This window comes from Arvicola amphibius, chromosome 9 (assembly GCF_903992535.2).
Source record: "Arvicola amphibius chromosome 9, mArvAmp1.2, whole genome shotgun sequence".
NCBI classification, from domain to species: Eukaryota; Metazoa; Chordata; class Mammalia; order Rodentia; family Cricetidae; genus Arvicola; species Arvicola amphibius.
This window is the reverse complement of record NC_052055.2, coordinates 39,722,782-39,748,323: the sequence shown is the minus strand read 5'-3', so window position 1 is coordinate 39,748,323 and position 25,542 is coordinate 39,722,782. Positions and strand designations below refer to the sequence as shown.

The 25,542-nt window shown below is 50.2% G+C and overlaps 1 protein-coding gene across 2 annotated transcripts in view; it reads right to left on the bottom strand.

The window, feature by feature from the left end:
- Window positions 1-11,059: 11,059 nt before the first annotated feature.
- Cacng2 (calcium voltage-gated channel auxiliary subunit gamma 2) overlaps window positions 11,060-25,542 on the bottom strand; it is a 123,886-nt gene continuing 109,403 nt past the window's right edge. For both annotated transcript variants that reach the window (XM_038343615.1, XM_038343614.1), the window contains 2 exons: window positions 12,784-12,924; window positions 11,060-11,595 (listed from right to left, as the gene is read on the bottom strand). In XM_038343615.1, the coding sequence (XP_038199543.1) occupies window positions 11,060-11,595; window positions 12,784-12,924 (677 nt within the window). The remainder of the gene's footprint in view (window positions 11,596-12,783; window positions 12,925-25,542) is intronic.

The window sequence follows — 25,542 nt, the reverse complement described above, 5'->3', positions numbered from 1 at the left end:
CAATGGTCAGAGACTGCACCATCCTTCATGGCCATCTCTGACTGTCACCCTTTCTAACCCATTTGCTGGTCACTTTAGCAGAAGTCATTGGTTATAAAGGACTCTCCTGTGGAAGATTTGTTGGCCTTCATGAGCCCCAGAGGAGATAATTGAGGCAGGAGAGGGGCCAGCCAGGAACACAGGAGTTCCAGGCAGGGAAGGGCTGTGGACTGAGGTCAAGCAGAGATGAGTGGGCATGACTTGAGAGATGAAGGCAAGCAAAGGGGCAAGGAGACCACTCCTGGAGATGTGTGGTCTCCTGTGGTCCACGGAGGCTGATGTCTGTGAAGATGTAAGCTCCAGAGACAGTCACCTGCTCAGTTTATTATTACAGAGCCACCACTCTCTTGCTGTATGACCTGGACATGTAGCCCAACCTCTCTGAACTCCATTTTAAAAATGGGAGCAATATTAAGAGCTATTGTGTAACATTGCCATCAGGACAAACACCGTGGTTAAATTGGCATGGGGCAGTGCAGCAATCTTGTGCTAGCTTCTTTCCCTCTCTCCTGCTCACCTTTCCTCCCTCTCCCCCCATAGGGTGTTATAGAGCCCAACCCTCAACATATCTGAAGATAAACTTGGACATCTGGTTATTGGTATCACAAATGTGCGGTATTATGTCCTGTTTATACAGTCCAGGGCCTCGTGCACCCTGGATAAGGTCTCTACATACTGAGCCATGTTCCCAGCGCCAAGCACTGAACTGTCAACTTTCTTTTCCTTTTGGTGTCTCCTCTAAACATCTCAGCTCCTAATGTTCTGTGAGGATCATTAAACCATGGGAAAGGGAGGCTAAGAGAGGCTGTCCTGTGAGGACGTCACACAGGGTGTGCTCGCTCTCTTCTCTCTTTCTTCCTCACACTCTCTGTATGTGTTTGTGCATTAGATCACAGAGAGACATTTCTTCTCCACTTCCCACTCTTTTCTGCATTTTCAAAAGCCAAGAAATTTCTGCTTCTCAAGGACTCAGATCTCTGAGATGCAAAAACTCTGAGGTGTCCACCCCAATGGCTGTCTGGGGCCCTCTTTGGCTTCCTTTGTTTTGGTTTTTGTTACTGTGAATAGTTTTCCTCTTGACAAGCTGAAACTTTTATATAAATGGTTTTGTGTGTGTGTGTGTGTGTGTGTGTGTGTGTATGTTATTTTCTGTTTCCTCTCTTTACCAGGAAGCTTAACCAAACCTCTGAAATGTCAACTTTGACAGTGAATGCTACAGAAGTCATGGTGCTTCTTCCCTGCTCGCCTCTCATATTAGGAAGCGTGTACCCTTTGTCATGTTGCTTCTTTTCTCCTTCTGTATGGCTTGTTTTCTACCTTATGATTTATGTGTCTTTTGCTGTGAGCTGTTCTACCCTCAGCAGAGTGAAGCGAGCAGAGGTTGAATTGAAGATGGACGATTATAAATCACAAGGGAATACTGTAAATGAAACTGTGAGTTGCAGGGATGGGATGTGAGCGTGTCTGCCCCTCTCTCTCATCATCTGGCTCTGCCTCTGGCTTGATGAGTTTGCACAGAAGCTGCGTGGTGGTTTTCTCTGTTGTGTTGTGAGCAATGGTTCTTTGAGCCACCATCTGGGTGCTTGGAATTGGACTCAGGACCTCTGGAAGGGCAGCCAGTGCTCTTAACCACTGAGCCATCTCTTCAGCCCGAGTAATGACTCTTTTAAGTTTAGCTCTATTATTTACTTATTGTGCACGAATATGTGTGTGTGTGTGGTATATGTGTATGGCGTATGTGCATGTGTGCGTGAGGGATGGTGCACACTCTCATGTGCATGCATGGAGGCCAGAGGAGGGCTTTGGGTGTCCCGATCTTTTGCTCTCTGCCTCATTTCCTGGAGACAGGATCTCTCACCAAACCTGGAGCTAGACTGGCCACCCACAAACCTCAAACAATCCTCTTGTCTCGACACCCCTCCCAGTGATAGGGTTTATAGGTGCATGGGAGGCCACATGTAGTGGGTTTGTGCATAGGAGTGTGGTGCTTGTGGAGGACAGGAATGCCTGATGTCTTGGAGCTGGACTTAAAGATGCTTGTGAGCCACCTGATGTGGGTACTGGCGATGGAACTCTGGGCCTCTGCGAGAGAAGTGCCCTTAGCCGTTGAGCCGCTTCTCTTGCCCTTTCACCCAGGCTTTTGTGTGGGTGCTGAGGTTTCGGGTCCTAATGCTTGCACAGCTGTTACTCTTTCTGCCCATGCCCTCTTCCGCCTTGAGCCTCCATGCCACCCACACCCTGCTTTCCTCTGGATTGTCTTCCTTCAACTCTCAGTGGGTGGCCAGCAGTTTAGAGCACACCACAGGTTTCCCCCAACCCCGCTGACTGCTCTGTCCGTGGCGCTGTGGCGATGACCCTTCGAAGCCGCTGCCCACTCTCTCTGTGTCTCACATTCAAGCGGCTCCTCCCATCCAAAGAGGGGTTCTTTTTCTCACTCTCATGGAGCCAGGACAGGCAGCAGCATACTCTTAATCCCCCTGCTTCGGCTTCCCGAGTGCTGGGATTGCAGGTGTGTGCCACCATGTTTGGATATGGAGCGGCTTGGTCTGAACTTTGACAAAGGCTCTAGAATCACCTTTAACCATCCTGTCACTGGGCCTCTTTAGCCTCAGTTTTTGTCTCTGTAGAGGGGGCACTAATGTCCCCTTCCCGGAACTATGGCAATAAATAGTTTGACAATGCTTGGCCTGTTCTAGCTTCCCAATAAATCCCAGTTTACTAAGACAAAACAGGCAACAGGGCTGGACATGGGGTCATGTGATTGCAATCTCAGCATGTGGGAAAGCAAGGCACGTTTAAAGTCAGTCTGAGCTACATACAAAGATCCTGTTGTGTTAAAACAAAACCAGAACAAACCAACCATGGGCTGAGGACATAGTGCTTGCCTAGCATATATGAGGCTCTGGGTTTGATCTGCAGCACCGACATGAAAAACAAGAGGTAGAACAACGGGGGAAAGCTTTGAAGGCTGTACTGCTAGGGCACCGGGGAGCTGCTGAATGCCTTTGGGTGAGAAAGAAACTATGGTTTAATTCAAGTCCTACCCTGTTCACTCCCTCCCGATCACCACTTCCATCTGCCCAGTACTGCTGTGTGTATCACATCCTCATGTCCATCTCTCAACTCCAGTGCTAGTCACTGGAGACTCCAGTGTGTGTGGGGCAGGATAGCTGATCTTGGTTGTCTACTTTACTAGATCTGGAATCAACTAAGAAATCCGCTGCCAGTCCATCCCTGAGGGGTTTTCTCCGTAGGGTTATTTGAGCAGAGAGACCTACCCCCCTAAATGCAGCAGCCCAGATACAGGAGGGAAGCAGCTTTGGTTTTTGTTTTTCTCCTTGCCTTTGCATTTTGCTGCGAGTTTGAATTTCTCAATGGTGTCACAGCTGCCTCCACCACTGCTCTACATCTGTTTGCTGAGACCAGAACCAGCTTCCTCCCACTTCTATTATGGGCTGAATGAGAAGTGGGTTTCGTTTTGTTTTTAGATAGAGTCTCATTGTATAGCTCTGACTGGAACCAGAACTCTTCGCAGACCAGGCTGACCTTGAAGCCACAGAGCTCCGCCTGCCTCTGCCCCTGGAGTGCTGGGATTAAAGATGGGTGTCACAACACCCAGCCCAGTGTAGACTGAAGATGAGCAGCTCTCCAGGAATTCTCCAAGCCTTCGTCATCAGCTTGGGACTACTGAGGCACCAAGCCTCGTGAACTGGTCTTTTACTGGCTTCTCAGCCTCTCCAGTGTGAAGATAGTCATTGATGAACTACGTAGACTGTGCCGTGTACGCTGGTCTAATAAATCCTCTTTCAATGTGTGTTACTGTATCTGTTCTGTGCCTCTGGGTGACACTGGGTAACACAGGGGAGGGAGGCTGAGAAAGAGGAGGAATGACACACAGACACACACACAGAGACACACAGAGAGAAAGACAAAGAGACAGAGAGACAGAGACAGAGAGAGACAGAGACAGAGACAGATAGAGACAGAGAGAGAGGAGAAACTAAGAGACAGGTTCCAGCCATCTACCTTCATGCTGTACATCTCTGTCCTGACAGATTCTAGGAGCACTACACACATAGCCACGTACCCTTGATGCATAGTGTGTGTGTGTGCGTGTCTGTCTGTCTGTCTGTCTGTCTTGTGATCCTGACCTCTGTGACATAGTGAGGTCTCCATGCCTGTCCCCACACATCAGTGTATAGGTGACCTGGGCCACAGAGATGAGGAGCACAGGGAATCATGAGTAGGGGCCAGGCACACCCTCTGTCTCATGCCAGTCTTCCCTCCTCCCCTTGCCACAGCAAGTTTCTGCTGGGAGCAGATCAAGTCTTGCAGACTGAGCAAACATGCTTTTATGAATGGGTCAAATTCCAGAAGTGTGTGTGTGCATGTTTGTGTGTGTAGGTGTAGGATGTACATGCACAGTTTATGCATGGATGCACACACATGAACACATGCTTTGGGGTATAGTTGTGTCTCTAAGGTATATACACTGAGCCCATATGCAAACATGCCCCTATGGATTTTGGCAGTGATATTCAGGTAAATGTTTAGCATCTGGTTCTTCACTAAAAAAAAACAAAAACAAAAACCCTCTACTCTCTGGCCTTTGTTTATGGTATGAACATTTCCATGGGGGCCCACATTAAGCTGCCAAGGGGGTGTGGCACCTTCTGAGGGGGAAGGAGATGCACAAGTTTGGACTGCAGGAGCTGAGTAAATCTGCTGAATACCTGAGACTGGATTTGCATCTGTGACTGCCAGTGGTAGGCAGGGCCAAATCCTGTGACTGGCAGAGAGAAGTCTGCATGCTGGCCAGGAGATGCAGAACCTCTGTGCTAGTGGAGCAGGAGGGAGGTGGCTGGGCACCAGCCAGCTTTTTACCTGTTACTTGGAAGCTGGTCCAAACTGATGCATCTTGTTAGGCTGGCCTTGACACTCTTTGAGACAGCACACTCTGCCCTACTGTATAGATGCACTGGGAGATGCTGGCTGGTAGCTGGAAGGGTGCAGCAAAGGATCCAGTCTGGTGTGGAGATGAAGGAGGAGGGAGGTGTCCTTCAGACTTTTATTCCATGGGATAGTGGGTAGGTTGAGGAGACAAGAAGCTGGGGCCCTTGACTGCTAAAAGCCAGTTTGCTAGAATATGACTTTCTCTCTCTGGCTTCCAATTGGGGGCTTCATCAACAAGAGACAGGGTTTCCCAGAAATTTCTATAGCTTTTGACTGGACCTACTGGAGCCAGAGTACTGAGGCTGGGTTTGTAGTGTTGGGAGGCTGGGATGTAGTTAGCATCAGTAGAGCTCCTGATTAGCATACAATGAAGCTCCTGCACCAGCTGGCAAACCACACAAACATGGTGGTGGTATACTTGGGAGGTAGGCAGAAAGATCAAAAGTTTAAGATAATTCTTGGTAACATAGGATGTTCAAGGCCAGCCTGGGCTGCAGGAGAATCTGTCTTACAAAACTGGAAAATCTGTCTTATAAAACAAACAAACAAACAACAAGAAAACATAGGCTCAGCTACCACTAGCTAGTCAGGAGCCCTTCTGAGGCCTTGACTGGCCCTCAGGGTCTCTGCGTTAGCCCTGTCTAGAGCAGAAGAGGACAAACTTCTGGCCAAGGAGATGCTCTTGCCCTGAGCTCCCACCATGTTGTAGGTTCCTCTTTGGAGTCTAGCTCTCTGAATTGCTGCCTGAAAGGTCCCGTAGAACCGGCTTCCATCTGTGCTTCAAAAGGTGAGCTTTCAGAAGTAGCTGTTCTGAGGAGGTTACGAGTGTGTCCCACCCACAGTGAGAGGTATCCTGCTTCTGTTGAGTGGAGATGGGAACTGGAGGGCGGGGAAGGCTGGGGGTGGAGAAGCCGTGGTCAGGACTACGTTGGCTGTTATTGAGGTACAGGACCTGGCAGGGTAAGACTTCTCCCAGTGAACCTTACCATGAAGATGTATGGTCAGGACAGGAGAGGACATGTTGCCAGGTTCTCAGTTTGGTTTGTAGCTGTTGGCATTTGGCTTATAATCCTTGAGCTGCTTTCGGTGAGCTTGCCTTGGGGGTCCCATGCTCATTCAGGGTGAATCCCAAAAGAGCCTGGAATTTATGGGGGTGGGGCTTGACAGTATGTCCCCTGTGGGCTTAATTGAGCAGGCCATTCTGAATGGTGGATCTTCCCATGGACCTTTCTGGGCCTCTGAGTGTGGGACCTTGCTCTTTTTGGGTTGGTGTGGCTCTCACTTCATCCTTTTCCTAATCAGTCCCGGGAGTGGGATGCTGGCTCAGCTCCCTCCTCTAACATTAGATTATAGTTTGCCTCACAAAGGCCTCCTGGTAGTCTCAGCCACCGCTATTCGTGTCAGCATTGGGACCATAGCAGCTGGAGCCCAATAGTCCCCAGAGCTGGGTGACAGACTGTGGCTTGCTTACAGTGACTTCTTTCCCCTTCCCCTGTTTTGTCTTAGCTTTCTAAAGGCAAATATTAAAATAACCAGGTAGGGCTTGAGAGATGGCTCAGTGGGTAAAACACTGGCTGAACAAACATGAAGACCTGAGTTTGAATCCCCAGAACCATATAAAAACTGAACTTATGGTGTGTGTGCCTCCTTCCAATAATACTAATAAAACAGGCCAGCAAATGCCACCCATTTTAACAAAGGAGTGTTCATGTGTCTATGGTGATAATGGCTGTCAGTGAGTGAGGTAGCTGGAGCTCCAGCCGGCAAGCTAATGACTCCACCATAAACCAGCTCAGCTCTGTTTTCCTTTTAATCACTGGATCCGCAGCGCAGCCATCTACCCTCTAGGTCAAGGGCAACAGATTCAGAAAGGTGACACGCAGGTGGGTCAAATTGATAGTCAGGTTGGGAGGTGGCTTAGTTGCTAGAGTGTTTGCTGGCATGCATGGGGTAATGCATTTGGTCCCCAGCAGTGGGCAAAAGGGATATGGTTAAAGAATGCCCCAAACTTCAGATCTGCACCAGATGAGTGTTTCTTGGTTTGCTTTCTAAGTCTTGATTTGATATGACACCCTTGTGGGCATCACAGATTTTGATGTTAGCGGTGTTCCCAATGAAACAGATTCGATTCACATTTAGAGGTGTTAAAGGCCCTCCTTCCGTGAGCAAACCAGCTAGGGCTAAATGCTGGCTTTGGCCTTATCCAGCTGCCGTTTGGGGCCTCTCTCCAAGGTCAAGATCAAACCCTCTTATCTCTTCCACTTTGTCAAGTGAGAGTCTCCTACAAGACCCTCCCCATTCTTGTGGCAGCGCCTGGCTCCCTCTGAAGAGTCTAGCCTGTAGGAAGCCTTCAGAGCCCAGCATCCCTTCTGTCTATTGCACAGACAAGGAAGCAGGGAGAGGGCTAGCGAGTGGGGGGCTGGCTTGTTGAGAGGGGAGAGAGCTTTCAAAAATGGTGGCACAGCCATGTGAGGAGGGACCAGCGTTGCTGGAGCGTGAAGGAAATGGATGGACAGTGATAGCAGGGACTTGCCAGAGAGCTGCTTGGCACTGGCCTCTGCCGCCTTTTGAGGGGGCAAGCTCCCCGTCACAGGAGGCATGTAATTGTCCCTAAGGAACGCTGACGAGAGGGATTCCTGACTTTGGAAGTTGGGATGCTTTACTGCATGTCATCTATGTCTACCTCCGCTCAACTCTGAGAGTTCATAGCAACTCTGAGAACTGCTTTAAATGGGTTGTCAGGCGTTGGGAAAGGAATTCATGGAAGTGAGGACCAAGCTATAAAAAAAAATCTTTATTTCATGTACCAGGATTTTGTTTTTTTGTCGCTTTGTTTTGTTTTTAGGTTTCTTCTTTTTAAAATTTTTTTCTGTTAACAGTCTGGAAAAAAAAAAAAAGGACCCACCAAGAAAATAAAATGGAAATTGGTTTCTTGAATTGACCAGAGCTGGGTATGAGCTGTCAGTCATCACAGGAAGCATTGCCCCTTCCCTCCAGGCCCCCTAGCCCTTTCTTGGTCAGTCATGTTGATATTACCTCTCACCCACAAGTCCTTGGGTGGCCTGACCCCAGGTCTCACTGCCTGGGAAGAAGTTCGATTGCTGCTCAAATACTTGGCCAGAGCTCAGGGAGCTGGGACCACAGTTCCTCCGCAAAGAGGAGCAAATGTGTATGGCCCTTTCCTGTGTCTCTAGTCCTTGATCTGGGGTGGTTTGGAATCAGCTGGGTCTTGGGCAGGGCTGAGCGAGGAAGAATAAGGTGCTATTTTTGCCCAGTTTGGAAGGTGTTCTGACCTCCCTGCATATTAACTAGCCTGCAGATCTGACCATGGGGCCAAAGGCCTTCCCTGAACTTCTGGACTGGACTAGCAGATAATTTGCCTTGTGCAGTCCTGGGAGGAGAATGTTCCTCTTCCAGACACAAGACAGGAAGCCATAGAAACCTTCCTCAGCATGCCTTCCAATTCCAGAGAGTTTCAGCAGAGAATACTCAGAGCAGGCAGGTGCCAGCATAGCAAAGCCAAGCGGGAGTCTGGTTGATGTGAGAGGAGCAGAGCTCACACTCGGGGAAGATGGTAGCCTCTCCCCAAGGCTACTAGGAAATGGTTAGCCTGTTCTCGTTGTCTGTTCTGACCCTTGCCTCTTTGGGGAAGGAGAAGGGGAAACCTGAGTGCTCCCCCAATTCACTCTGGGGTGCAAGCTGACATTTGCCTGGGAGAATGTTCTGCAAGCAATTTCCACACAGGGAGATCTTTTACCCCAGAAGACCTGCTTTTCCACTGACCCCAAAGACAGCAGGGGACCCGTCTTTCAAAGAAACCTCCCCACTCACTATGACTGGGGTTATAGCGTTCAAAAAGGGAAGGTAAATGAGCTTTGGGGACAGTGTGTCTCCCTGTCTTCATGGCAGGATAGTTGCTCACATACATGAATTTTTGCTTTGACACTTGATGTGGGGTTGGGGGCTGGGGAACACAGTGAGGAGGCACATGGTGTGTGTGTGTGTGTGTGTGTGTGTGTGTGTGTGAGAGAGAGAGAGAGAGAGAGAGAGAGAGAGATTTAGGAATGCTCTCAATATCATCAGAACTGCATTGATTGCTCCTGGCCATTTTCCACTGGATTGGGCTGGTGGCAGATCTTAAAAGTCACATGCAAATTAAGAATGGACCTTTGGAGTTAAAGCCAGTCTGTCCATGAGTTGACAGTGAGACACCAAGGCCCAGACAGGCCACACAGCAATGAAGTCTAGAATACAGATGGGAGCCCTTCCAGGTACGAGAATGTGGTGAGTGTGTTCACGTGTATGCAAGGTACAGTGGGGGGTACACAGGAGCACAAAGGCCAGTGATGGAGTTGTTGGGCTGGTTTCCATGGCTTTGGAGGGCATAGGTCAGCTGCCTTGAGCCACACCCCTGGCTGTGTGTTGGATGGGAAGGGTTGTCGTTGCGTGTGAACACGAGTGGTTGCTGCAGCACTGAGCCTAGGGGACAGGCTGTGGGTGTGACTGTGGGTGGGATGGGGCAGGGGTGCCTCCCCTCTCCATCAGCAGCACCTCCCTGCAGGCAAGAAGAGACCTCTTCTGCAGTCCCCAGGAAGATGGTAGGCCCTTTCTCCCTTCTCTCTGGCTCTGTGCCCAGCTCACATCTCTCCCAATGGGTTTTATTTGTTTGTTTTAATGGATTTCTATATTTGTTTTCTGTTTTGACTTTACAAGTTCCCTGCTAAATTTTAAGTCCCCCACCCCACCCCGATTTTTGTTTTCACAGTTTAAAGCTGGAAAAGAATTAAAAGAAAAAATACTACTTGATTTTTCTTGCAAGTAAATTCACTTATTATATATTTACATTTATTTATAGTCTGTGTTTTTTATTAAAAAAAATCACCACTTGTTTTCCTTTTTCTTTTGTAAAAAGAAACCTTTTTGCAATGTCGTTGTTGGACTCATTGAGTCCCCAGAGGGGCATCAGTGAGTCCACAGACCCCCAAAGGGTCAAAGAGCCCCCTTTCCAGGGGGCTGGGGGCCTGTGAGTGTGGGGGTCCACCATCGCCCCAGGGTCATCTAGTGGCCCTGAGGTGAGGGGTGAGGAGGGACGGCTGCTCTATATCCCCTGGGGGTGGGTGTCTCCTGCCTCCAAGGACAGGAGCTCAGGTTACTGACCCCCAAAAGCTCCCCCTGAGGATCCCAGGGATCTGGCTTCTCTGTGAGCCGCCAGCAGTCATCCCTTCTCCTTCCCTTTCCCCAAGGCCTAGGAAGTCATCACAGTGGGTTAAGGACCATTAAGGATTGGGAACCTGGGGCTGGGTGGCCCCAAGTGCACCACCTCCAGGCACCTAACGGACAGGGGCGGACCAAGGGCTTGGGTCACCTGGAGGCCTGCAACTGCCCCATTGATGCTGAGTAGAGCTGGCTGCAGAGCCATTGAACTTCCCCAGCATCCCAGGGCCCAGCCAGGGATCCAGGGGCTTGGCAGTGACCATTGCTCCCCTGGCCCTGGGGGCCCTGAGTCTCTACCCTTACTCTCCCCGGGAGGCAGGGCCCTCTGGGGTTAAAGGGAAAAGAATGTGGTTTTATTTTTAAACTCTCCCTGCAGTTAAAACAAAACAGAAACAAAAACAAAGGCAACATAAACCCTAATAAATACTCTCTCGCTTTCTTCCTTTTTTTTTGTCTTTTTTTTCTTTACATTATCTTGGTTCCCTTTTATTTTTTCATTTAAGTTGGTTTTTATTAAATGTTAAAATAATGGTACATGGGAAATCATGCATTTTCTTTTAGATTTATTTTCTATTTTAATTTTATCCCTCTTGCTTTGTTTAAAGTTTGTCTTCCCTCGGTTATATTTTTCCCCGCATAGCCTGTGGTTTTGATTTTGTTCCTCTTGTATTTTGTTCTTTTTTTTAAAATTTACTCGCTATGTTTTTCTCTTTTTTTTTGTTTTTTGTTTTTTGTTTGTTTGCTTGTTTGTTTGTTTGTTTGCTTTTTTGCGTGTGGAAGGTTTCCCCGTGGCTGCTGCGGTCCCTCCCCTGCCCGCGGGCCAAGCCTCCCAGGTCCCCCGGTTCCACGGTCTTCATACGGGCGTGGTCCGGCGGTTGGCTGTGTTGGCGTGGAGAGAGTCCTTGCTGTCCTTCTGGATACAGTTGTGGACCTGGAGAAAGCTGTTATCCCTGTCCGAGTTGTAGGTGGCGGTGGGCGTGGTGGCAGCCTTCAGGGGGTCCCTACTGAGGGTATACATGGAGATCTCCGTGGACGGCAGGGTGTTGAAGCCCTTCACGCCCACGGGCGAGGCGTCCCTGGAGTGAGAGGGCTCGGTGGAGCGCGAGCTGGAGCGGCTGCGACGCTGGTAGCGGTAGCGGTAGCTGGGGATGCGGGTGATGGCGGAGGCCTGGAGGTAGTCGGTGGCGCGGGCCGTGGCCCGCAGCTGTTTGTGGCGGTCGATAAACATGTGCACGGCCAGCACCCCGACCATCTCGGCGATGATGAAGGACAGGGCTCCGAAGTAGAAGGACCAGCCGTAGGAGTAGCTGTTCTTTTTGGAGTCACTCTTGGAGGGGTCTCCAGCATTGGCTGATATATACACGATAATCCCGATGATGTTACTCAAACCTGCAGGGAAAGAGGGGGTCAGCGAGGAGAGATGCTAGGGGGATGAGAGGCACGGGGGGCGGGGCAGGGCTTGATCTTTCATTTCTATGAATAGATGAACCCCAGGAGGGTAGACCTGGAAGCTTCCTATTACGACTTCGAGTTTTAAACTTTGTTTCTTTCTTTATTTGGGTATGAGTGGACCATGACCTGGGTGTGGAGGTCAGATACCTTTTGGGAGTTGGTTCTCTCCTACAGTTGTGTTGAGTCCCAGGAATGAAACTCATGTCATAAGGCTTGGTGGAGTGCTTCTTTCCCCACTGAGCCATCTTGCTGGCCCCACCTCAATATCTTATCATGCTGACCTTTCATAAAGCCAGGAGGGGAGGGGCCAGTGTTGGCAAATATGGGCAGACAGAGGGATCTTATGAAGCATGAGGTAGTGGTAGCAATTGATATGGTTAACTGAGTACTCACAGAGGCTTTCCCTATCCAGTGCTCCACAAACAGGCTGCGAACGGGGACATAGAGTGTGTGTGGGGGTTAGATACCATGCTCAGTCCGCAGCTGGAATAGCAAGGGGGCCCGAAGTCTTTAGACACAGTGGCCACAGTCTGAGTTTTCCAAACTGGGGATAAGGTAAGGCCTTACTCCCACAAGACCCCGGAGAGGACTTGAAGGAACACAGGTGAACGTTCTTGAAAGAGAATGACCTGGGACAAGGTCAGTGCTCTTAGGGGGCAGACAGATTTATTCAATGGCGTACGATACAATTCTTGTTGTTCCTTGGACATCTGAAGCCCTTGTGATAGGTCATGTGACATCATGGACCAGCTAAGGTATCTGACTGTGGGGCCTGCCTGCTCCACTGGCTGAGACGGTGTAGGGCAGTCTTCCTGGGCTTCCACCGTGCAGTTGGGCATCATGCAGGGTAGAATGGGAAAGGGGTGGGCCCCTTGGTACTTCTTCCTCTGCCTCTTCCTCAGTTTGTTGATGCTGGGAGGTCAGAGGGCAAAAGGGGTGGGCCTTATGCCTTTCAAGTTACCAGGGTGTCAGCCTTTTTCTCAAGCGGTCGGAGGAAGATAGGGCGTTGGGCATAGGAACGGGGGTTTGTGCACTGGGGTCCCAGCTCATTCCCCTGGGACTCAGCCTGTAGCCCGAGCAAGAGCTACCACACCCCCATCCTCTCCGTGCACGTCCCTGCCTTACCTGCAGACACGAAGAAGATGCCAGCGCTCAGGATGATGTTATGGCGTGTCTTGTAAAACTCGCTTGCTGCGATGCAGAGGCCACCCATGAAGAGCAGGATCACACTCAGGATCGGGAAGATACTCGAGGCCCTGACGGCCCCTGCAGAACACAGAGCACAGAGGCTCAGAGAGGGAGAAGGGATGGAGGTGGAAGGATGCGGGGACACTGGGGGGTGAGGGGGATCAGTACACAGGGTGCAGGGCTTCACCAATATAGCCCTGGTGTCCAGGTGGCCTTAGCAGCATGAGAAAGGGAAGGAAGGAGGGTCCCTGCTCAGCTCAAAGTCCCCTAAGAGCTTTCCATGACCTTTAGGACCAGACTCCAGAGCCCTGCCAGATGCACAGGGCCTGTGTCACTTGGCCTTCACCTGGTTCAGCATCCTGCCTTTTGGTCTCCAAGTCAGCCTCCTGGGATGTATCATCTCATGCCATACTTAGCTTCCTTACTAGGATGTCTTTCCTGTTCTCTTTCCCTCGGCAAACTTCTACTCATCTCTCAAAATCCCAGTTCAAAGTTTCCTCCTCGGTATCACCTTCCCTGGCTTTTTTCTAGAAAAATCATTAGTTCCCTCCTCCTTGGTGCATGGAGGTACTTGAGGCTATTAGGAGGCAGGTGGAGTCACAGGGCTTGGACTGGAATCTGGCTGTAGCATTTATTAGCTGTCTAAGTTTGGAGATGCCATCTTTGAGGTGTCCACACCTCAGTAAGACAGGAATGGTTTGTCTCCAAGGAGCTTTGTGAAGGCTAAATGAGTCAGTTTGGGTACTGGATTTATAAAATATGTCTACAGAGCAGCAAACGACAGGTGTCATAGTCAGTGCTTGCTTGTGTGTAGATTTTCATCGTAAGTCATTGAGCTCAAAGGGCTGTCTATGCCTCTTTTTGTAGCTTCCTTCTTCATTTGCTCTTTTCAGAGACACAGGAGACCCCCAGTGCATACTCATGTAGTGAATGAAGTGGTTCAGAAAGGGCAGCAGGCAGGCTCATTGCAAAGAGATAGTGGAAAAGAAATAGATGCTCAGGGCCTTGGGATGAAGGAGCAAGGAAGGCCTGGCTGGCAGGTTGCTTAGAAAGGCGATAGAAGGAAGGATAGCCGCAGGGCAGGGAGAGGGCGTGGACACACAGGGGAGTGCGGCTGGGTGTGTCTGTTTGTGGGGGGTCAGCATTTAAGGAATACCAGTCTGTAGAGGCTCCTAGGGTCCCTGCAAAGTCATAGTCTTTCCTTATCCAAAGCCAACTGCATAGCGAGTGAACTGTGACCAGGCAGGGGGTGGAACTGAAGGCCGGGGCCTGCTTAGATGTTATGGTTGCCTCTGTGGCTACTTCCCCCTGGGTGTTGTAGATTAAACCCAAGGCCCCCCACATCCTAAGAAAGTACCCTACCACTGATCCTCACCCTCAGCTCTCCTTTTACCTTTCTGGACAGGGTCTAAATTGTCTGGGTTATCCTTGAACTCCCTCTGTAACCCACTGCAGTTAGGATCTGTCTGCCTCAGCTTTCTGAGTGCTAGGATGAGAGAGCTCTATCACCAGGCCCTGGTGCCTCTATGGCTCCCTCAGTGGCTTCTAATCAAGTTGGGGCTTGTAAGACATGGGTCCTCTGAGCCAAGCCCTGGGACTGGTTATGATATAGTTTGGGGATGAAGATGCCAGGTATGCCTTTATCCTTGTCCTTTTGTGTGGTCAAAGGCTGAGGGTCTGTGAGAGAAAAAGCCCCCTCTCTCTCAATCTCTCTCTCTCTCCCACTCTCTCTCCTCTCTCTCTATCCCTCCCTCCCTCCCTCCCTCTCTTTCTGTCTTTCTTTCTTTACAAGTTCTCACTATTGCCGGGCGGTGGTGGCGCACGCCTTTAATCCCAGCACTCGGGAGGCAGAGGCAGGCGGATCTCTGAGTTCGAGGCCAGCCTGGTCTACAAGAGCTAGCTCCAGGACAGGCTCTAGAAACTACAGGGAAACCCTGTCTCGAAAAAAAAAACAACAAAAAACAAAAACAAAAACAAAAAAAACCAAACAAGTTCTCACAATTTAGCCCGGCTGGCCTTGAACCAGAGATTCTCTCACCTCATTCTCTCAAGTGCAGGGATTATAGGTATGCATTGCCATGCTAGCTAGGGAACAACTCCTCTTCCTCTTCTTTCTCTCTTCCCTTCTTCCTTTCCTCCCTCCCTCCTTCTTTTCTTTTCTTTTTTTGAGACAGAGCCTTGTAAACCACTATATGGACCAGGCTGTCTTCAAATTCCCAGAGATATGCCTGCTTCTGCAGTGCTGATATTAAAGGGACAGATCTGGGCTTTTAAACAGAATTTTAGGGAGTTCTTTGTAACCCCACCCCTTACCTATGGTAGAGTCTAGATGCCCACTACTGCTCTTTGGTGAGTAGACAGTTTTATGGTGGGAGCAGAGGACCTGCTGGCGTGCAGAGTTCTATATCCAGGCAGGTCCCTGATGGAGGTTGGGCCAGAGGATTACTCTGAAGTTTTAGCGCCCTGCCGGCAGGGCTGCTTTCCTCCCCAGGCATTAGGGAGATATGTTCTCTTGTAAACTAATTCTTAGAAAATACATTCTGTTTCTAACTGTACCTCCAACCCAAGCCCTCATGTGCACAAACATGGAGACACATACACACATGTGCACACATGCATAGTTCATAGCTTCCTTAATTCCCATCAGTACAAGCACATAGGGATGGTGAATGCTCCCTGATGGCCTGGAGAAGCCAGAAGCTTCTTTGTGCTGGGTCTTAACACATGTTACACTGTTGCTGTAATTTAGAGAGGCGAAAACTGAATTCAGAAAGATGGGGCAACTTGTTTAAATCTACCTAGCTAGTGAGCAGCCTGCCTGCCTGCCTGCCTGTCTTCCTTCCTTCCTTCCTTCCTTCCTTCCTTCCTTCCTTCCTTCCTTCCTTCCTTCCTTCCTCCCTCCCTCCCTCCCTCCCTCCCTCTTTCTTTTCTTTTCTTTTCTTTTCTTTTCTTTTCTTTTCTTTTCTTTTCTTTTCCCAAGATAGGGTTTCTCTGTATGACTGCCCTGGCTGCCCTGAAACTCACTCTCTAGACCAGGTTGACCTTGAGCTCACAGAGATTCCCTTGCCTCTGCCTCCCAAGTGCTGGGATTAACGGAGAGGCTCATCACTGCCCAGTGAGCAGGGTTTCTAATCCAGAACAGCACCAGGGCTCTCCCAGGAGTTTAGGAGGGAGCTGGGAGGTGGGAGGAGCTGGACTCTGGTTCCATCTGCACTGTGGACTGTTACATAGATGATTCTGCCTTTTCCCTATGGATACAGCGGGAGGACTCTGTCCACCTTCTCCAAGGCTGTGGCTCTTTCTGCCTGCAGCATGCCTGTGTTCATCAGGGGAGACTGCCCTAATGCAAAGGGACTCAAGACAATCAGATACCCAGCTCTCCTCTTCTGCTGTGAAAATTTTTTGCCTTTCAGGGTCTGCCTTTTTTTAAAAAGTTTTATTATATACTTTTTAAAAATACCAATCTAAATTCCCACTCCCTCCCCTCCTCCCATTCCCTTCACACACCCTCCCAATATGAGCAAAGAGGTCAAGACCATGATGGGTTCATCCACTGAAACAGTTTACCTGAGTTAATGGGAGCTCACCAACTCCAGCTGGACTGGGAAGAAACAAGCATGGGACCAAACTAGTCCCTCTGAATGTGGTTGACAGGGTCTGCCATTTAAAAGCTCACACCAGCCCCTGGAAGCCGGCCTTGGTGGGATTCTGTCTGGTGGCTGTGGCTGGATCCTTCTTATTGACAGTGCACACTGCACTGGGACAGGGATGGCTGTATGAAATGGAGGGTTCTTTGCTCTTGCCTGGTGGAAGTGCCACCCCTGTGCCCAGTTCCTGGGTGCATGAAAACAAGCCTTGCCCCATCTTTATGGAACTATGTCCTGGTGAGGGACATACATGTCATCGGACAGCAACAGAGCCTGGATGGAGTGTTCTGACTGAAAAGCCCCGTGGGGTATGTGTGTGCCGGGTTCTGAGAACTGAGAGTGGGGGCATTGTGGGTCAGGATAAGGAGTGTGCCTTAGTTTTCAGGGCATGGGGACACACTGGGAAACGAATAGGGAGGGCTGGAGAAGCAAAGTCAAGAGGGACTTAGAGCCTAGAGGAAGGCTGCTGGCCATGGCAGTGGGACTTGCTCCAGTGTGGGCACACTCCAGGATCTGGGCAGAAGGGGGCAGGACTGAGAGACTCTTGGGAAGCGGCTGGAAGTGGTGAAGTGGGGGAGAAGACAATGCTTTCCCGTGGGTTAAGCCTTGTGGGCTGGCTGGAAAAATACACGTGAAGGCAAGGAGAGAACAAACTTTGTAGGGCCAGGCCAGGCCAGGCCAGAGGGTGAGGAGGGGAGGAGGAGGGGAGGAAGGAAGAAGGAGGAGAGGGAAGAGGGAGAACTCCAGGTTCAGACATCCCTAGTCTGAGGTTTTCCAGGACTGTATCCGTGTATTGTGAACCAGGCAGCTGCCTCCCAGGAGCTGTGCATGTTAGGTTGTTTATGTGGGCTCCATAGACACGGATGAGGTCTTCCTGCTCTTAGCCCTAAGGCCTGAGGATTGGGGTCCGAAGCATGTGGTGACGGCCCAGAGAAGATGAAAATCCTAACAGGTTTTCTCCCAAGCTGCAGTGACCAGAAGAAATGAAAGGGCTTTTGTAAGTGAAGTGTTTGTGTATTGGGGCACTTATTGGTTCTATTTCCTTGCCTTCCCTCTCCCTGGCTTTCGACAGGGTCTTTGTAGCTTAGCCTGGCCAGGATGAGTTGTATAGTCCAGGCTGGCCTCAGTCTTCTGGGTGCTGGGATTATAGGCGCGCATTGCCATAATCAAGCTCAATTCCTATTTTCTGTGTTGGTGGCAGAAGTGACAAATATCTTAAGCACTGGGGAAGAACATGATTAGGAAGTGGCCTCTTGTCTCTGCCAGGGGTGGGAGTAGGGGTGAGTTGGGGTGGGTGGTTGGGGAATAGGGACACTGAGTCAACATTCTCTGTTGGTCCTCTTTGCCAGATTCTCTTGGTAAATCATGTTTGTGATCTCGGGCATCAGGGAACCAACTCCTATGGCCATCACACTGTGAAATTGCTCTTCGGGGTGGGCTCATCCGGTGGACAGCAGCACACAGAGGCCATGCTGTTCCTTTTATCCATCTGGCAGAGTGGGCGGGTGGCGCTTGGTGACCGGGAGTGGGGTGGGGGAGTGGCATTAGAAGATCCGGCCTGCTGCTGGCTCTTCTGTTTGTCTTTCCTTTTTCTGGCCTCAGGTCTGCACTCTGCGGGCACTGCACTAGGGGACCCATCAGCCCCCCCTCGTTGTGACTATCCTGTGTCCCTGGGATCCATTCTCTAGGCCAGATTGACATCTTAACCATTGGCCTGTCTTGTACCCCAATAGTCACCATGGTTAGCACACCGAGGGCAGCTCCCCAGTTTCTGCACAGTGTTGAACTCTGTGAATGTTAACACACTGGGACTTGATCCATTTTAATGGGATTGGGTGTTAGATATGCTAGACTGGAAGAACATTTTAGGCTCTTGTATCCTGCCTGAACCCCCTGTTGGTTCCAATTGATTGGTGTAGCAAACCAGCCAATTGGAACAAAAATGAAACTAGATGTGAAAATAGAAGGTGTGTGTGCGTGTGTGTGTGTGTGTGTGTGAACGTGTGCGTGTGCATGTGCATGTATGTGTGTGCTGGAAGGAGGTGCAGAGAGAGAGGAAAGGCGTGAAGGGGAGAGAGAGAGAGAGAGAGAGAGAGAGAGAGAGAGAGAGAGAGAGAGAGAGAGAGAGAGAGAGAGAGAGAGAGAGAGAGAGGGAGAGAGAGCGCGCTCAGGTGCAGGCACAGGCTGCCTCGCTGACTGTGTGGTCTCTGCCTGGCTCCCATCTATATGATGGGGAAGCAGCCATAGCTACCCTCAGGGGGGCTGTGAAGATGAATCAGGCTACTGTCAGGTTGGGGACACAGTTGAGTGCTCAGCACCCATTTGTTCTCTGTGATGCCTCATGGAAGATGTGCTGAGGCTACTTGGGGGGAGCATTGGCTGTGTTGGGAGATAGCTGTCTGAGCATCTCTGCTGGCCATGCTGTCTCAGTTTCCCCAGCTCTATGTGTAGAGATCAGGAATGAGTACAGCCAGCTCTCAACTGCTGTGTGGAGGAGCATGGGCAAAATGTTCAAGGAATGTCCCCACTGGGTCAGAAGATGTTGCTGTTATGACACCAGAGTGGGTGTGGCTATTGTTTCTCTTAGGCTTTAAAAATAATAAAAGATCCATATTATCTATCTATCTTCTCTCTATCCATTCATTCACCCATCTACCTAGATAGCCATCTATCTATCTATCTATCTATCTATCTATCTGTCTGTCTGTCTGTCTGTCTGTCTGTCTGTCTGTCTGTCTTGTCTGTCTGTCTTCTTTCTATCCATCCATTCACCCATATACCTAGATAGCCATCTATCTATCTATCTATCTATCTATCTATCTATCTATCTATCTATCTATCTATCTATCTATCTATGGTGTAGGGGTGGAGAGCGCCTGTGTGTGTTGTGGTGTATGAGTGGAGGTCAGAAAACAAGTCGTGGGAGTCTCCTTCTATGTGGTTCCCAGGCATTGAACTTGGGCTGTCAGTTTTGGCAACAGGCTGCACAATGCTGCTGGGATGCTCTCTTGGGATTTAGCTTCCTGAGATGGGTGTTTGTTAAGTGCAGGCTGTGATTCAGCAGCCACTAAACCAAGAAGCACTGAAATGAGCGTGAGGGCCGAGTGGAACTGGCCTGGGCCAGGGCAGGAACGCTGGTGCTGCCCTGCACTGTTTGACTGCTAGCCGGGGCCTGGACAGACTTCCTTGCTGTAGGACTTGACAACTCCCTGACTACTCTGACTTCTGGGGGGAAGGTCCCTGTCCCTTAGTCCCTGATGAAGGCTTGGGCAAGGGATGTGTGGCGGAGATTACGCCTGGATCCTGGTCCCAGAAAGGTCCTGAACAACATCTCTTTTTTGGGTCTCAGTTTCCCCCATATCTGTGAAATGATGGCACAGGTCTGGTGGCCCTCCTGGAGGCCTGAATTCAAGAGCTTTGAGGACGTTCTTTCCCTCCAAAACCTGTAGGGGGCAAACCTCAACTCAGGGACTTCCCTCATGTGTTCCCAGTGGTGGCTGGGGAGTGTGAACTAAGTACTCCTTATTCACTGGAGGTTCAGAGAGATTGAGGACTTGCTTAAGGCCACAGAGAGCAGCTGTTGTAGACTATTATTTTAAGGTGTGTTGCTTTTGTTTATGCTGTATTTGTTTAACTCTGTGAAGCTGTGATTCTTTGCCTGTCTAAAACACCTGATGGTCTAATAAACACCCAATAGCGAGGCAGGAGATAGGTGGGCTGGCAGGCAGAGAGAATAAATAGAATGGGAAATCTGGAAGAGGAGAAGGAGCAAGAGGCCGGGCGGTGGTGGAGCACGCCTTTAATCCCAGCACTTGGGAGGCAGAGGCAGGCAGATCTCTGTGAGTTTGAGGCCAGCCTGGTCTACAAGAGCTAATTCAGGGCAGGCTCCAAAAAGCTACAGAGAAACCCTGTCTCGAAAAACAAAGAACAAAAAAACCAAAACAAAACAAAAAAAGAAGGAACAGGAGAACAAGGAGAGAAAGGAAATCAGGGGCCACCCAGTCACCCAACCAGCCACAATGTAAGAGTGAAAGTCAGAACGTCAGATATACAGAAGAAAAGGAAAAAGCCCAGAGGAAAAAAGTAGCTGGGATAATTTAAGAAAAGCTGGCAAGTTTCTCAGGAGAGCTTGTCTCTTTCCCCTTCCCAGGGGATCCATGTATGTTTCTCTTAGGGTTTTCCTTGTTACCTAGCTTCTCTGGGGTCGTGGACTGTAGGTTGGCTATCCTTTGCTTTATGTCTAATATCCACTTATGAGTGAGTACATACCATGTTTGTCTTTCTGGGTCTGGGTTACCTCACTCAGGGGGTTGGGGGTAGAAGGGAGAGTGGCAGGAGGGGGGGAGGGGAGAAAAGGAGGGGGAAGATAACATGAGGGAATGGGATGGTCGAGATGGGGCAAGGACAAAGATGAAGAGCAAGAAAAGAGATATCTTGATTAAGGAAGCCATTATGGGGCTAGTGAGAAACCTGGCACTAGGGAAATTCCAGGAATCCACAAGGATGACCCCCAACTAAGACCCTAAGCAATAGTGGAGAGGGTGCTGAACTGGCCTTCCCCTGTAGTCAGATTGATGACTACCTTAATTATCATCACGGAATCTTTGTCCAGCAACTGATGGAAGCAGATGCAGAGATCCACATCAAAGCACTGGGCTGAGCTCTCAAAGTCCAGTGAAGGAGAGAGAGGAGCAGTAATATGAGCAAAGGGGTTAAGACCATGATGGGGATACCCACTGAAACAGCTTACTTGAGCTAATGGGAGCTCACTGACTCCAGACTGACAGCGGGGGAACCAGTGCAGGATCAAACTAGGCCCTCAGAATGTGGGTGACAATTGTATGGCTGGGGCAGTCTAGGTCACTGGGAGTGGGACCAGGATTTATCCCTGCTGCTTGAACTGGCTTTTTGGAGCCCATTCTCTTTGAAGGGATACCTTGCTCAGCCTAGATATAGGGGGGAGGGCATTGGTCCTGCCAAAAAGTGATGGGCTAGACTTTGTTGAATCCCCATAGGAAGCCTTACACTTACACTCTCTGAGGAGTGGATGGGGAGTCGGGTGGGGGGAAGGTGGAGAGAGCAGGAGGAGGGGAGGGAGTGGAAACTGGGATTGGTATGTAAATTGAGAAAAGATTGCTTTAAAAAATTAATTAATTAATTAAAAGAAAAGCTGGCAGAAACAAGCCACACTAAGGCAGGGGTATTTACAAGAAAGTATAAGCTTCTGTTGTGATTTATTTGGGAGCTGGGTGGTGGGCCTCTTGAAGAACAAAAGACCAAAAGAGCAAAGAGCCCCAAATAATAAAAAGAATAGAAGTTAAAAAAAAAACTACACACAGCCATCTGGAATTTAGGCCCTTTTGTTCCAATTCCCCAACTTAGACCTTGGCACCTCATTTTCCTGTTTACTGCAAAGCTCAGCGTCCTAGGAAACCCTTGAATGCCTGGTAGGGTAAGTAGAGGTAGGGACAGAAGGAAGGAAGGGTGGGGGACATCCTCCAAGGTGGGAGGGTGACACTTGTGTGGCCTGAAACCTAGTTTCATCTCTGCCATCATTACAGACAGCAGTCTCTGGGCCTGAGCTGAGAGCGTCTGTGAGCTGGATGGGGTGTGAGGACACTATGTGTACGCTCTCCCTCTTGGGGTTCCCAAGTTCTTCACATTCCAGCAAGGAGAAGAATCTTAACTGAAACCAAGACCAGGACCGGGGGTAGTAGCTCAGAAGTTAGAGAGCTTGCCTAGTGCACGTAAGGCTTGGGTTTGATTCCCAGTGCCATAGAAACAAAGAGGAAAATGGAAAAACAAAACAAAACAAAACAAAAAAGACCAAATAGGATTGTAGCCTGTTCCCACCCTAGAGAAGAGCAGCGTCACTTAACCCTTATCCCAGGTGGGGCTTTCATGGCCTGCCGCCTTCCAGATGGCTTCTCCTCCCCTGGCTGAGCCCAGCATACTCAGGAGTCAGCCAGGCCTTGAGTCTGAGCATCTGACCATGTTCTCTGTTTCGAATCCTCACAATAAGGTGGGGTAATGTCTTCCCTTAGGGTAAAACTGATGCTGTCTCTGAGCCTGCCAGTGTCAGAGATACCTGCCGTGGCTGCTCTTGGCCTGAGGTGCACCCTTCCCAGCGGTGTGTGTGTGTGTGTGTGTGTCTGTCCTGTCTTCCTGTCATGGGCTCCAGCTCCAGCTTCAGCTCCCCTAGGTCCTTTCTCAAAGGCTGCTTTTGGCTTGAGGAACCCACTGGAAAGGGAAGAAGGGAAGCTCTGTTCCCATCCCAGATTTCGGTGTCTGACATACAGTAGGGGCTTAATATGTGATTGTGGACAGGGACTTATTGCACTGATTCTTTTTCCCTCACTCCAAGCCACATGGGGAGACTAAAGCCACACATTTCCATCTTATAGACATAGCAGGGACACCCCTAGCCACACAGAGATCTGCCCCCAACACAGAAAGATATGCAGATACATACCTACATACCTACATACATACATACATACATACAGACAGACAGACAGACACTTAGATGTGTGGGACACAGAGGTGCTAGACACAGAACACAGCACAGATGTAGACCCTAGCACAGACATATGTTGGCATTTGCAAAGGGGTGGTGGCCACTAGCCAACACTTCCTTTTCCTTACTCAGACTAAAGAAGAGGCAGGGGCTACCAGGACAGGCACATCCACAGGACAGTGCTGGGCAGAACAGTGTGACCTTTCATCTCTAGTGGGGTGCAGTGGTAGGCGAGGTGAGTCCCAGACCATCACACTTAGCAAAGATATTGGGAAACGAGGAGTGGGGTTGAGGGGTCCCACATTACTAAGACCCTGGACTCCTGAACCCAGGATTGATGGTGGACCAGAGATGAAGACTGTGCACGCATCTGTCCATCCATCTCTCCTCTCATGGAGACCCTTCCTTCCTTTGCACTATGGCCCTCAGGAAGGCTGGATAGTGGCCTGTGAGCAGGTGCACCCTGTTTCTTCTACTGACCAGGAGCCGAGCTTTAGACTCCTGTCCAGTCACCTTCTTTTAGAACCCTCTTTACTCCTCCTCTGTCCCAAGTCACCCTGGGTGAGCAAGGAGGGCAGAGGTGGCACGCTGGCTCCTGCTTTGCTCGCTCTGTGTTTCATTTTTCAGATTATTGCTCACACTCCCCACGAGTGCTGTCAGCCCCACCCTGACCCTGGCAGCAGGGCTTGACTCCCTGTGTTGCAGCACCGCACAGCACAGCAGAGCACAGCACAGCAGAGCACAGCGCAGTCTAACATGATTTGCGACGAACTTGCTAATTTCGTTGATTGCAACTCTTAGGCACCTGAGGCCAGGGCCTCCTCGGCTGTCAGCTTTCACAATCCTTAGCACCTGGAGGAGGGGTCTAGCCTACAGGAAGGAGGCTGCTGCTGGAGGATTGGAAGACTGTGAGGTGTTCACACTTGGAAGGGAAGGAGGAGGATACACTTGCTCTAGGGTGACAGCTTTTGGAGGCTTAAGGCCCCAGGAAGAAGGAGGCACAGGTTGGGCAGGGCTAAGTTCACCCTGGTTCATCTTACCATGGTCTTGGGCTTGGGAAGAGCCTAAAGGCCAGAGGCTAAAGGGCCAGGCAGAGCCACACTCCCCCCCCCCCCCCCCCACTTCTGCTCATATCTTATTTTCCCTTGGGATGAATTCAGAACACTAAAAGGGCTCAGATGCCCCCGTGTGGATTGGGCAGAGATGCTGGGGGAAAGCCCTCTTTGCTGGCTCTGCCCCTTTCCTCATACCTCTACCATTTTAGTGAAACCTGAACAGCCTGGGCACAGCACTTGGTGGCCAGGGGGCCTCATACCCACCTGAAGGCTAGGTCCTCTGAGAAGCCTTCCCTGGTCATACTGTATGGAAACACCCACCTCCCCCACACTCTGGCTCCGGCTCCACGGTGCTGTAGTCCTCACAGCCCTCAGGGATCTTATGCTTGCTTTTCTCCTCGGTGTCTCCTTTCATCAGGACCAGGGTTTGCTCTGCAGTGTTCTCTCTGGCATCCCAGCCCTTAGCACAGTGCCTGGGGCACAGCGAGGCTTTGTGAAGGTGTGCTGACTGAATGCCTGGATGGAAGAAGCTCATAGCTTCCTTTCCTTTCCTTCCTTTCCTTTCCTTTCCTTTCCCTTTCCTTTCCTTTCGCTTTCCATTTCCTTTCCCTTTCTTCCTTCCCGTCCCTCCCTCCCTCCACGCCCTCCCTTCCTTCCTTCCTTCCTTCCTTCCTCCTTCCTTCCTTTAAGGGAGGAGGTGGAGCCAGAGCTAGGCTGGCCTTGAACACCTGATTTTCCTTCCTTCACCTCCTGAGGGCTGGGATTACAGATGTGTACCACCACTCCTGGATCTTTATAGAGTTTCATTTGTTTGTTTGTTGTTTTTTTGTTTTAGAAAAATATGCGTGTTCTCAAATTATATTTCAAACTTGAGTCAGAAAGAAAATGAGGAAGCCTGTGTGGAGATAGAGAAATGGATGTTTCAGTGTAGCCCCCTGACTCTCACGATGATGCTGTTGTTAGGTGATATCCTAATTTTATAGCCAGGCGATTTTGGTCAGAGAGGCGAAGGTACTGGCTAGGTCAGGCGCTGAGCTGTACTTGAACTGGGTTGCCAGACCGGGCCCTTGAGCAGCTTGGCCCTCACCTCTCTTGAGCACTGATATGATATGCTCTCAGCCCCAAAGGAGCCCAGGTAAGACCCTTGGTGGCTCCCCGCGACCTAGGACTTGTCTGGCTAGTCTCAAGCTCTACTCTGTCTTTACACTTGTATATCTTCAGAGCTTGCCTCGTTCCAGAAGAGTGCTTCAGCCGGCCCTGGACTGGGTGGTGCGGGGAGCCGGAGTTGGCACAGGTCTGACCCTGCCCGAGTGGTATCATGGTCAGTGTTGTCGACTTGATGGAAGATGAGCCTCTGGGTATGCCTGTCTGGGTCATCTTGATTGTATTGAGGTGCGAAGACCTGCCCACCGTGGTGGCCCCATTCCCTGGCCGGGATCCTGAATTGTGTAAGTGGAGAAGGGGAGCTGAGTGGCAG